Source organism: Phocoena phocoena, chromosome 2 (assembly GCF_963924675.1).
Source record: "Phocoena phocoena chromosome 2, mPhoPho1.1, whole genome shotgun sequence".
Taxonomy (NCBI): Eukaryota; Metazoa; Chordata; class Mammalia; order Artiodactyla; family Phocoenidae; genus Phocoena; species Phocoena phocoena.
In genome coordinates, this window is record NC_089220.1 from 10,182,459 (window position 1) to 10,196,081 (window position 13,623).

General features: G+C 53.8%; 1 protein-coding gene and 1 pseudogene across 1 annotated transcript; both read right to left on the minus strand.

The window, feature by feature from the left end:
- Window positions 1-1,804: 1,804 nt before the first annotated feature.
- On the minus strand, window positions 1,805-9,261 carry OTUB2 (OTU deubiquitinase, ubiquitin aldehyde binding 2). Its single transcript, XM_065871633.1, has 6 exons — window positions 9,229-9,261; window positions 9,004-9,099; window positions 7,508-7,626; window positions 4,103-4,187; window positions 3,324-3,518; window positions 1,805-2,011 (listed from the first exon to the last, which is right to left on the minus strand). Exons 1-6 carry the CDS (start codon window positions 9,259-9,261, stop codon window positions 1,805-1,807), a joined length of 735 nt encoding a protein of 244 aa, XP_065727705.1.
- A 1,481-nt stretch (window positions 9,262-10,742) lies between these two features.
- Window positions 10,743-13,313, minus strand: LOC136118325 (regulatory factor X-associated protein pseudogene; annotated as a pseudogene).
- Window positions 13,314-13,623: the final 310 nt, after the last annotated feature.

A 13,623-nucleotide genomic window follows, 5' to 3' on the forward strand; every position in this document is an offset into this window, starting at 1 on the left:
TTACAGTATACTTGTCACAGCACTCCTGTCCAGAGCAAGGTGGGATCACTGAACCAATTCAGAGATCAGGGTCAGCTTTACATTCCTGTGAAAAAGTGACAGTCACTCAGCTTGAGCCCTTGGGGTCCAAGTTCCAGCCAAGGGCAGTATGGGAACCTGGGTCCCTGCCTGGCATTAAAAGCACCCTGACATCAGTTTTCACAAAGGCGGAAGACTGATACCAAACTGACATATGTATACAAGGGTTGGGAGCAGTCTGTCACCCAGTCCTCCTGGTGCACAGTTTGCCTGTCGGCAGACACCACACCCTGGCACTGCAGCACCAACAGATTCTAACAAACCCCTGCAGAATGGAACCTGTGAGGCCTTCGATTAAGGAAGGCAGTTCCACGCCCTTGCATTCTCCATTTCTTCCCAGAGAGGAAGAGAGCTTGCTGGCAGCGCCCCAGCCCAGCCAGGGCTCCTCGAGACCCTGAGGCAGCAAGGTGAGGAGGTTATTAAGGGGCATGTGTCCAGGCGGATGAACAGGGAGACTGGCAAGCACCAGGGCTCTTGGCTACCAGGCAGTTTCCCCAGAGGTGATCTCCCCACTGCCAGTCTCCTCGGCTTATCTCTGTTCTTTCCCACTAACCTCTAGCCAGCCCATAAGCCAAACAGAAGCGGGGGAAGGGGAAAGGAAGCCAAAGACAGCCTCAGAAAACCTTGTCTGTTCTGCTCAGCTGCAGTCTACGGCTACATGTGCTGGGCGATGTCTCCACCTGGCTGAGGATCCATATTCTACTTCCAGGATGTGCTGGGGACGATGAGACACCTTCTTGGTCCCAGACCTTAGGCTTTCTCAGTGTCTGTCCAGGTGGGGCTGGCGGCAGAACCCTGCAGGGCTGCCCGCCAGAAAGCAGGCAGTTGTGGCCCTGAGGGAGATAGAGGGGCCCAACAACTCGGGCTTCACGCTGATGGCTACAGGCCTCTTTCTAGACTTTGGCATAAAAGTATCTTTTTCCTCAAGTCAGGGGTAAGAAAACAGTCATGAATGCTTGGAAGTACACTGAAGCCCTCGCATTCAAATTGGCCTCAATTCACCGTGCGCCCAAGTCCAGTCCAACAGCTGACTGGACTTGATTTTTTATAGAACTGGTAAGTCACTCAAGACAGCTGATCTTGGGCTTTTCTTCTCCTATAGAGAGGCACTGCCCCTGGTGAAAATAAACCAGAGGACCCCATTTTTATACAACAATGGAATGTCAACCCTGGCAGGAACCTCCTGCAGACGAAGAATTGGGCCCAGAGAGAGGAGGTGTCCTATGCAAGGTCTCAGAACTGGGGTAGAGCCAGGGCATATGGCTTCCTAGCCCAGAGTTAGAAAACATTTGATCCTCCATGAAGATAAATATTAAAAATATCGCCAAGTTACCACCAGTCCGTAGTGAGTAGACCTTCTTCCCAGTGACTCTGCCCAAAAGGCTGCACATTTTCTAACTATAGTCTAAATCGCTTTAAAAACTTGAAAAGCTGTAAATGTTCCATTCAGAACGCAGTCCCGTAGGGCTTCCCTGGTGGCGCAGTGGTTGAGAGTCCGCCTGCCGATGCAGGGGACACGGGTTCGTGCCCCGGTCCGGGAGGATCCCATGTGCTGTGGAGTGGCTGGGCCCGTGAGCCATGGCCGCTGAGCCTGCGCGTCCGGAGCCTGTGCTCCGCAACAGGAGAGGCCACAACAGTGAGAGGCCCGCGTACCGCAAAAAAAAAAAAAAAAAGCAAAAGCGCAGTCCCGTTAGGTGACAGGCTCCACTGCGTGGCCTAAAATTAATCAACGTTTATCGGCTGTATAAAGGATGTTGTAGTGGGAAGTTTTATAGAGCAGGTAAACGGAAGGGATGGCAGCCTCGGGGAACACGTGGTGGTTCAGGGCCGTGTCCATTTCGTCCACATACTCCACCTGCAGGGCAATGTTCAGTGCCTGGGACAGGGCCGTGATCTGGATGTGGTCACACTCCATGGCCATGGGCTCTACTTCCTGCAAAGGTCACAATGAAAAAACAACCCAGTTGAGGATGGAGGCCTGGCAGAGGACAAGTGAGAGGTCCAACCCTGGCTTTCGTGGTCCTAGGTCAAAACCTCTGCGCTGGGAAATAATCTCCACAACAACCTGTGAGGCAGATGTTGACATCTGCATTTTCCAGAGGAGGAAACGCAGGCTCACTGAGGAGGTAACATAGAAATTGCCACGGTTGCAAGGCTTGAATCTAGATCTTTTTGATTCTGGACCCCCTAGTTGTGAGAAGAGGACACTACTTTGAAGAATCTGGAAAGGGGAGCAGGAGTTTTTCAGCTTGGGCTTCCTAATGCACAGAGTCAAAGAATCTCAGCAGAAAGGGACTTTATCATAAAGGGATTTCAAGCTTATGTGCTTACAGAGGGCTACGTGAGCGAGTGGGTGAGTCAATGGAGAGACAAGCTGCCTACTGAGTCCCAATAACTAGGGCAGCTGCCATTTAGCTCCTGCTGATGACTGCCGGGCAAGAAGAAGGCCTGGGAAGGACTTCCCTGGTGGCGCAGTGCTTAAGAATCCGCCTGCCAATGCGAGGGACACGGGTTTGATCCCTGATCCGGGAAGATCCCACGTGCCGCAGAGCAACTAAGCCCGTGTGCCACAACTACTGAGCCTGCGCTCTAGAGCCCGTGAGCCACAACTGCTGAAGCCCGTGCACCTAGAGCCTGTGCTCCGCAGCAAGGGAAGCCACCGCAATGAGAAGCCCGCACATCGCAACAAAGAGTAGCCCCCGCTCACTGCAACTAGAGAAAGCCCACGCACAGCAACGAAGACCCAAAGCAGCCAAAAATAAATAATATAAATAAAAAATAAGTTTATAAAAGAAAACCAAAAAGGAATAAGGCCTGGGAAGCTGGATCTTCTGATTTTTCCAGAGAAATCCAGACATTCATACGAAAATTGCCCAATGTTTAAATGTTGGCAGCTCTTTCAGGTAAATACCATACATCATAAACAAAACAGGTCTTGGGCAAATGTGACTCTGGGGTTGCTACTCTGTAATTTTGTAAACAGTCTAGTCCAAAGCCCTTATTTCTCAGATGAGAAATCTGAGGCCCAGAGAGGGAAAGTGACTTGCCCAAAGCCACACAGTTTGGGCAGAAGGAGGATGTGTTCCGGCTTGCTAACCTAGTGCTCTTTGAATTGCAATGTAGACATGACACCCAGGTTCCCTGGTTAGGGAATGCTGGTGCTAAGGTCTCCTAAGGAGAGAGGGATGAGAGCGGAGCCCAGGGCCAGAGGCCGAGTCCCCAAAGCCTGGGCCCCGAGGACCTACGTGAGTGCAGAAGTCTTTGATGTCCATCTCCTCATCGATGAAATGTCGGAAGAAGTCTCCGCGGTTCCTGATGAAGGCTGACGTGAGCAGGCGCAGGAACTGCACGATTCGGTCCGAGGAGCTCTGGTCGTTGAACACCTTCAGCAGGCTGGACACAGAGCTGTCCTTCTCCACGAGCTCTACCACACTGTAAAACTGCAGCCCTTGGGCCCTCAGCCAGGGGACGGGCAGGCCCCGCCCCTCCCTCCACGGGCATTTCCATCTTCAAATCCTCAAGTTGAGGCGCCAAAATCAATCAATCAGAGATCCCACCAAAGCTCAGTAACAGGGTTAGAGATATTCTGTAGTGAGTCCCCTAGCCCGGAGTCACGTCTAAGGAGCAGCGGTTAGTCTCCCTCCTCACTGCCGTGGTTGCAATTCTTATTTACAGATTCAGAACTGACAGTCTTCCAACCCCACCGCCTTCACTAGTGGGGTCCGGGGAAATGGGGTGGAGAGGGGAGGGGCTGAAGGAGGCTGGGGGAAGTTTCCAGCCTGAGAGCTAGTGCCCCAAAGGAGGCACCTCCTCCCAGAGAGACGGCAGGGCCCTGGGCTCCCTGTTCCCTCGACGTCCCCACAAGCAGGAAGCAACCCTCAGCCCTTCCCCAGCTGGGAGGAGCCAGAGGGGCGCAACCACAGAGCCCTGGGCGGTGAGGGGACTCCGGCCAGTGCCCGCTCCTGTCTGCTCTGCCAGCGAGGGAGGACCTGGCCCCTCAGCTGTCGTGCCCAGGTTAACTCACAGCATTAAAGAAGTTTTGGAACTTGTGCTCCTCGAAGCCAGCAGCCAGAAGGTCGTTTGGGGTCTGCAGTACACGCTCTTTGAACCTGGAGGGGAAAGACTGGTACTTACAAGGAACTGCAGGGGGCGCTGCTGTGACATCAGCTGTCATCCCACTCACCCACCACCCCCATACACACCTGAGAGGGTACGTGTCACTTTTCTACTAGGACTTTTTTTCTAGTAGGACGTTTCTACTTTTCAAAGCACTTCCACGTGGACCACACACTGATTTGTTCTGTCCTCCCCTGTACAGTCACGGGAGGTGGGTAGTATACCCATTTCACAGATGAGGAAATTGAGGTAATCACCACCCACTCCCAGATACATTGATTCTACCTTTCGAAGGTCTGTTGACTCTGTCCCTCCTTCCTGTCCCCATGGTTCCTGGTGTGTCAACACCATCTCTGGCCTGGGCCACACCCAGCCTTCCCTCACTCCTGGTCCCCTCTCCACAGGGACCTTAGAGTGACCTGCCACAGCCTTCTCCCTCAGGACACAGCTCCTCAGCACAGGTGTCCTGGAAGGGCCCCTGCCGAGCTCAGCAGCCTCATCTCTAGTCAAGTCTCACAGCTTCCCTCACACCCCACAGTCACTACCCATCTGCGTTTTCAAACCCTGAGCCTCCACTGTCCCCTTAGCCAGGGATGCTCTTCTCAGAGGTGTGCTAGCGCTGGTTTGTACCTGCTCACAAGAGCTAGTTGTTAAATTTACGCATTTTGCCATCCAGGTGTTAAACAGCCATTATTTAAGAATCAAGTTATGTAAACTTAAATAACTTTAAAACACAAATTATAATCTGTGCTCTTGAGGTAATCTTTGTCTATTGTGCGTGGATGGTGGCAATATGATTTGGACTATAGCATGTGTTACGTATCTCTTCCCAACTCCCTGTTCAGTGACCCCATGATGGTAGCTTGGGAAAAAAAAATCATGACAAGAGTATTTGTACTACAGAAATCGACTCACACCACAAATCAGGCCTCCCCGCCAAACAGCCACTAAAGTTCTGCCAGCACTGGCCATCCCTCGAGACCTGGTCCAGGGACCCCTGCTTTGTTAGTGCTCCCACTGCAGGCCCCCCACTGCCACGGCCCCATCTGGGACCTGTCTGGTCCCCTTGGGGATGGCGAGGAGCTGCCCCAGGACACAGAGTTCAGGAGCAGAGATGAGATACAGTCCCAGTGATTGGGCCACAGAAGGGGGTGCGTCCCCCGCAAGGAGGACCAAGTGGAGAGGCTCTGGGGGACCAGCTGGCACGGGCGTAACCGCAGCCTGTCCCCTGGGAGGGGAGACCAGACTCTAGGGTTTTCACGAGGGACTAAAGGCACAATGAGAAAGGCCTGGGAGGCTTAGGTGACTTGTGGGACAGGGGAGGTGAGGGGAGGGTGGTGTGTGTGAAGTGGAACCATCTAACCTGGAAGGTGAGGCGCTTCTGCCGAAAGGCAAACCACCAAAGGCTGGGCCGGCCGGCGTATCTGAGCCCGGTTTGGCCAGGGCAGGTGTAGGAAGGAGTGCTGTGCTGGGAGCTGCAGCCCTGCTGCTAAGTCGCTCTCCGGCTTTGGGCCATAGGCTCCCCTTTCGCATGGCATGGGTGATGGTAACAGGCCTCCACGAGGGGTGCTGGGAGGGCCCCTCTGGCCACTTTCTGTGAGGCTGTGAATGTGCACAGCTCTGTTCCCAGCTTTCCTACCTTCACACCCTTCCCCTCCCTGGCCACACACTCCTGAGCCCCGCCGCATCCCCCCACTCATTCCTTACCAACCACTGCTGGCCCCGCCGTGCCAGCCCTGGGGACACAGAGACGGCGACACACAGACCCAGTCAAGCGAGGGACGAACACCCAGGGCAGGACTCCCGCCCCGACGAGGTGAGGGAGGAGAAGGACGGCGTCAGGACTTGGAGCACAGGCCCTCTCAGCCACACACCAGCTTTAGTGGGACCTTGGGCAAGTCACTTAACCTTTCCGAAGCTCGGTTTACTCATCTGTAAAATGGGGTAACACCCTCCTGGTACTTCCCACTGGACCCCGCTTGGATGGCCCACGAGGATTTCGGACTTAGCAACATGGAGCTCCTGCTTTTTTAACTCTCAGGCCAAACCCCAGGCACCCATCCTCGACTCCTCTCTCTGCTCACACACCCCACTCCAGCCACGAGTGAATCCTGTTGGCGCCACCCCTGCAGGGCTCTGCGATCGACCTCCACCTGCTCAGGCCACCGTCACCACCCCTCCTCTGGGCTCTCCCGGATCACGTCCCCTGCTGCTCCCTGGCTGCGCGCCGCGGCATTTATCCTGCACGTAGCAGGCCGCACATCAGGCCCCCTGCTCTCTTGAACCCTCTGTGGCTCCATCTCATTCAGGCCGACATTCAAGTCCTTAAAAAGGCCCGTGAGGCCCTATCCCACCTGCCCCCCCTACCTCTCCAACCCCTACTTAAAACTGCAGCCTCTACCCCTGGACAACCTGGCCTCCTTTCCTGCCTGATTTTTCTTCCCACAACGCTTATCACCGTCTGACACATCAAGTACGCTTCGTATCCACTGTCCCTCTTTTCCGGTTAGGATGCCAGCTCCACAGGCAGGGTGTTTTGTCTCTCTCGTTTGCTGCTGCATCCCCAGGGCCCACAACACAGTCTGCGTGTGGCACCCAGTGGGGCGATGGCTGCAGGAGCAAGGGGGCCCCGGACGGAAGGCAGGGTAGAAACCTGCCTCGGCGAAGGAGTTCTGGTGCCGGGGTCCACGGTTCAACCACAGGGGCTCTGTGACCTGTGACCGCTCTGCACCCTTCCCCAGGGTATGTGGGGAAGGGTGTCTGACAAGGAAGCCCGGGGTCTTCATCCAATCCTGTAAGGGCTGTGAGACCTCCAAGGGTAAGAAGCAGCTCTCAGCTCCTTGCTCCCCAGCATGGTCCGAGGCCCAGCGGCAGGGGCGGCTTCTCTGGGAGCTTGTGAGAAATGCGGAATCCCCCGCCCTAGACCTACTGAACTGGGATCTGCGTCTGAATAAGACCCCAGCGGGTTTGCACCGATGCTGAAGTATGAGAAGCCTGGAGCTAAGCCAAAACCCGAGGGTCTAAGGGAGGATCTCTACGGGCAGCAGCTGCGGGACAGAGGGACCCTGGACAGCATCAACTCTGGATCCAGGCTGACCAGGTGGACGCCTGGGTTACTCAAGGTCAGCGAGATCATCCAGAACAATGGGGCAACGCTTCTTTGTGTTCTCCTCGCAGTGAGTCTTCGAGAACGCACCCAACGCGACTTGCCTAAGCGCACTGAGACCGGCGGGCTGAGAGTGCCCGCTAGGTCACTGTCCCTCCCCAGCTGGCCCCTTGGCAGCCCACCCAGCATCCCCTGTGCCCCACTCACTTGAGTATCTCCCTGCTCTTCCCCAGCAGAGATTCCAGGTAGGAGTAGCCCAGGGCCCGGTAGAAGCAGTTCCCATCCCCCTTGGTCTTGCGGATCGCAGTGAACCTTTTGCTGAGTTCCTGCGGGGGGCAGAGGAAATGTGGGTGTCTGCACCAACAGCACCACCGTCGTGTCCCGTCAGGGCCGGGGCCCCTGCCTCCCCCACGTAACACCTGCTCCCTCCTCTCAGACTGGCTGCCCTTCACCGTGTCCCAACTCTCATCCCACAAAAATAAAACTACTCAGAGTGTGTCCTGTGTCAGACACTGAGCACGAACGGGGTGGGGGGTGGGGGGTCCCACGGCCCTGCCCTCGGGAGCCTACAGTCTGAGGTGAGATGGACAGTCAGATGATCGTGACAGGAGGACAGGGGAAGCACCGGGGTGCCACGGAGCAGTGGCATCTACATCAGACTTCAGCAGTCCAGGAAGACTTCCTGGAGGTATGGCACTGAGAGGAGGTGCAGCGGCGTGCATGGTGGGGCAGTGAGGGTGGGCATGCCTGTGAGGTGGGCCAGGAGGCTGCAGAGTCGGTAGGAAGGGCCTCCCCAGCCTTCTCCAAGCAGTCTGGCCAGTCCTTCAAAGGGTTTCTTGGGAGGTGTGGCCTCCCCATGCCACCCGCTCTGGCTCTGCTCCTGGCTGTCAGCTTCCCTCTGAAACGGCCTGGAGTCCCCATGGCTGCCTCCCGGGCCTGCCTACCATCAGGGTTCTGACAGCAGAGCTGGTTTTCAAGGGGTCCCACCAGAGTGGAGCTGACAGGGCCCACCAGAGGCAGGCCGTAGGGAAGGATGCGCTCCTTGAAAACTCCATCTCAGCTCCCGAGGGGGTTCCAGGGGACACGAGAGTCAGTGTGCTGCCCAGCCTTTGCTCCTGCCCCGGCGGGAAGCCGAGAGGTGGAGAGGGGGCACGAGGGGAGCACCCAGGCTCCTTCTTGTTCTGTGACTGTCCCTGCATCCTTCCAGCAACCCTACCCCCACTTTTTCATAGCCCGGCTGGAGTGGGCTTTCCCTCCTGAGAGATGCCCTTGCAGGGCAGTTACAAAGACGCCTTTTATGAGGTCAGCCTGCCTGGTCTAACTGCCAGCTCCTCCACGCACTAGCAGTAGGGCCGTGCGCTTGCCATTTAATTTCTGTGCCTCGTTTCCCTCAGCTGTAAAACGCGGGTAATAGAAGTTCTGACCTTGCAATGTCGTACTGAGGTCTCAGGGAGAAAGGAAACACTTAGGAGACTGCCTAGCTTTTTAAAAACAAAAGTGCTATTTTTTTTTTCTCTTTGCAGCAAAAGGATTTCTCATTAAGGCAAATGCCCAACATCACAATATTCTGGGAGCCCTTTAATTTGCCCAGGAGCCTGGTCCAAATGCGAAGCCTTTTTTACCTTCAAAGTGGCACCTCTTTCTCTGCTCCCAACTCCAGCCCGTTTCATCTAGGCTCCCCTTCCTCTGACCCTCTGCCTTACCTGGATTTTCCTCTGGTAAATCCTGTTTTCAGGGTGATCCCGAAGAATTGATAGAGTGTCACATTTTTCTGATATTAGGTTGAAAGATGCTTCACTCTGAAAGACAGAAAAAGGAGTGAAGCTGTAACAATTTTCAAAAGCAGCTGTTGGGCTTTCACCAACAGAAAGCCTCTGAACTGCTGGCTGCAGGACACAGTGAATGTTACCTCCCCCCGACAGAAGCACCTGCGGGTGTGTGACTAGTATCCCAGACGCCATGGTCCCCGGCGGGCAGGGAGCCAGGGTCAGGCCCACCACACAGGGGTATCAACTTGTAACTTCCAAACTGATTCGTTTTATAGAACATAATACCTCAGTGCACAAAAATAAATTCAAAATGGTTTAAAGATTTAAATGTAAGGCCTGAAACCATTAAACTTCTCTAGAAGAAAACATAGGCAGTAGGCTGTTTGACACTGGTCTTAATAACGTTTTTTGTGGCTATGTCTCCTCAGGCAAGGAAAACAAAAGCAGAAACAAACAAATGAGACTACATCAAACTAAAAAGCTTTTGCACAGCAAGGGAAACTTTCAACAAAAGGAAAAGGCCATCTACTGAATGGGAGAAGGTATTTGCAAATAATATATCTGAACAAGGGGTTAATATCCAAAATATATAAAGAAGATATACAACTCAACATCAAAACCACAAACAACCCAATTAAAAAACGGGCAGAGGATCTGAATAGACATTTTTCCAAAGAAGACATACAGATGACCAACAGGCCCGTGAAAAGATTTTCAGCATCACTAATCATCAGGGAAGTGCTAATCAAAACCACAGTGAGGGGCTTCCCTGGTGGCGCAGTGGTTGAGAGTCCGCCTGCCGATGCAGGGGACGCGGGTTGGTGCCCCGGTCCGGGAAAGATCCCACATGCCGCAGAGCGGCTAGGCCCATGAGCCATGGCCGCTGAGCCTGCGCGTCCGGAGCCTGTGCTCCGCCATGGGAGAGGCCACAGCAGTGAGAGGCCCGTGTACCGCAAAAAAACAAAACCACAGTGAGGTATCACTTCACATCTGTCAGAAAGGCTATTATCAAAAAGACAACAAATAACAAGTATTGGTGAGGGAAAGTGAACACTTGTGCACCATTGGTGGGAATGTAAATTGGTGTAGCCATTATGGAAAACAGTATGGAGATTCCTCAGAAAAATTAAAAAATAGAGCTACCATATGACCCAGCAATTCCACTTCTGGGTATTTATCCAAAGAAAACAAAAGCACTAATTAGAAAACACATATGCACCCCTATGTTCCCTGCAGCATTATTTACAATAAACCAAGATATGGAAGCAACCCAAGTGCCCATCAACAGATCAATGGATAAAGAAGATGTGGTATATATATGCAGTGGAAAATTATTCGGCCATAGAAAAAGAATGAAATACTGCCGTTTGCAGCAACATGGATGGACCTAGAGATTATCATACTAAGTGAAGTGAAAACAGAGAAAGACAAATATTACATGATATCATTTATATGTGGAATCTAAAAAAACAAATGAACAAATATAGCAGAACAGAAACAGGGTCATAGATGCACAACGCGCGATACGTATTTGTCCCCAAATGCACACACATTCACAGGAAAATGACTGTTTACCTTCTACGGGCAAATCTTACCCCATTTATCTTTAGTATAAAAATACGTCCATCCACTACAATAAGATAAAAAACGTGTAGGACTTCTTGATAATTCCCTCACACTGATGTTCCTGGAAACCGCTGTTGTCTTTGCTCCAAAACTTGCTAATATAATAGTTGTTGCTGTTTCTGTAAAAACTGCACCACTTCTGGACTTCTTAGTAATGACCGTCTTTTCTGATTTAACACTTGTTCTAAAAGAGTAGGTCTTGCAGGTCGATCCCCAAAAGCTCCTGTTCTCTGTTGAACAGTGGAGAGCGTATCACCTGCACTTTCCTCAAGTTTGACGTTTCCTGCGCCGCCAGGCTGGGCGGCCCCACCGCAGTTCAGGGCCTGGTGGCTTTTCTGCTTCTTGTACTTATCCTCGTACATCTGGTTGCGTGCTTCTTGCACAACCACGGCTTGCGCTGCTCGGCCACCTGGCTCGGGGTCTGGCTGCAGCCCTCGTAGGTGCAGGTCTTGCTCACGCTGCCCCCGCCGCTGCCCCGTCTCCGGGCTCCACCGCTGCCGCCCTCTCCCCCAGAGTGGGTCCCCTCGTCCTCCAGATCCTCCAGACTAGCCGCGCTCTCGCCTCCCCCCGGGGGGGTCCGAAGTGTCCAGCAGGTCTGCCTCGTCTTCTCCCGCCTCCCCCTCGCCATCCCCCCCGCCACTTGGCACAGGTACCGATCGGGCAGCCCGGGCGCTGCCCCCCAGGGCCGGAGCCTGCCGCAGGGCGCCCTCGGCCGCAGCCTCGTCCTGCCCTCCACGGGGGCGCGTCACAAGCAGGGTGAACTGCGAGGCCGCGGCCGGGCCGGGGGAAGGGGCGGGGGCCCCGGGCCGGAGCGCGGCCCTCGGCGACAGCCTGCACCTCCGCGCTACTGAGACCTGGCGGGGGTCCACGACCCCGACCTTTCAGCACCTGCCGGGCCCAGCTGCACTTAGCAAACCAACGGCCGGGAACCCACTAGAGGAAAAGTCCCCGGCCATCGTTTTTGACAGCTGTCACCAGGCGGCCTCTCAGCCTCCTCACTGACTAGACAGTGGCCTCCACCCAATACCGCAGTGCTTGAAAAGGAGACTTCGGTGTTACAAACCCCTTCCCATCTGGAGAAATGGGTTGAATTTTGACGATGAGATTCTCCAGAGCTCACCACCGGCAGCAGAGAGCTGGCCCACAGAATCGTACAATGAGGCGTAAGGGACTTCTAGGCTTACCTGGTCTCCACCCTGGACAGACTCTAAACTTCTGTCTGACAATGAGCTTCTTTGGCTCTGATTCCTGTACTCGGCATCCAGGCTCTGTGACTGGGAATCGGCATTTCTGGGGGGCCTGGAAGCTCCCAGCCCTCAAAGACTCCAAAGTCACGCGGGCCTCCCTTGCCAGCGGGCAGCTGTCAAACCATCTGAGACCTTCCATTCACTTGATTCCCCAGGGGCCCTCACAGGGCCCGAAGCAGAGCAGGGGATGAGATGTTTGTTAAATGAATGAATAAAAGCCATCTCCCCGGTGAAGCCTCCCTGGTTGCCCCACCCCATCTGAATCAGGCTTGGGCCCTCCCTTGAACTCATGCTTTGTTCCTTTTTCTCCCTTTCTGGTGGCCCCAAACATGCCCTCCCGAGATGTGGGACGCCCGGGCATCTTCCCAGACGAAAGCCAAACAGTGAGAAGATGAATGTTGTCCCTAAAAACAACAGGAAAAGTATTTCTAAAAGAAGGAAGAGAGCGTGCAAATGCCTGTGGGTGGGCGAAGGGATTCTAGGTGTTGTTTCCGGAAGCTTCTATTCTGTACCCAAACTTTGTTGCAAAATTAAGTCAGTCTCAGGCTCCTTCCTCACTTCTGCTCTGACACCACAGTGGCAGGCTGGCAGAGCAGGGGAGAGCCATCAGGAGGAATCAAATAACCATCCTGGGGCAGATGCTATGGGCTGCTTTCCCATCAGCCATTACCCATTTCTTCCCTACAAACAGGATTCCTGTTTTACTCTGGGCAATGTGATGGAAAATGCCTGGGCTAAGTCATAACAACCCTAACCTCCTCCTTACTGATTTTCCTAGCCTCCCTTGCAGCTGTGGGCAGCCAAGTGACCGGGGCTGGCCAACTGGACTCACAAAAAATCTGCTGGGGGCTTTGGGGAAGGCTTTTGGTTTGGGATGTAAAGAACAGAGACAGCATGTCCGCCTCCTCCTTCTTCCTGACTTAATACTGATGCAACGTCTGCATTCCAGCAGCCATCCTGTGACCATGAGGTTGAAAGCCAACGCATGGAGGATGGTTTGATGATCTGCTGCTACCCTAAGCCCAAGATGTATGAAATAACAACGGATGCCATTACTGTACACCAGCTGTGTGGCCAAGCTCTGGGACCGAGGCTTACATATTCCCGTTATTTCATTTAATCCCGACTGACAATTACTAAACCCACTCTACTGACAAGGTTGGGTCCCTTGTGCCAGGAAGAGGTTTGCTGCAGTTCTGCCTGACTCTGAAGCCCATGGAAATTCTACCAAGCCAAACTGCTAAGCAGACAGAGCTCAGAGTCCAGGAGCTCTAGAGGGACCACGGCTGCTAGGCCTCAAAGGAACACTGTGTGCAGGGCAGTCTGGGGCCTTCTCACCTTCAGGCTGGGCCCCTGCAGCTCCCCCTCCATCCATTACAGGCAGAGTGCTCAGCCCCAGACCTCAGTGCCTACAGCAGGGTCCCCCAGTCTGAGGGCTGCTCATCACAGGTGGAGTGAGAGATCATTTATAGGTGATGTCTGGACATGGGGGTTAGAAGACATTGGCGACATTGGGGGCGAAAATTAATCTCTTTTCAACTTTCTTCAAACCTTCTAATTGCACCAAGGAGAAAGCAGGCTTCCAGTGTACCTTTAACTCCTTTCCAATTTGCTAGCCTCTTTTGAAGGGTGAGAAGGCCTCGGACTTGGAGCATAAAATGTTCCATTTTCATATGCAATT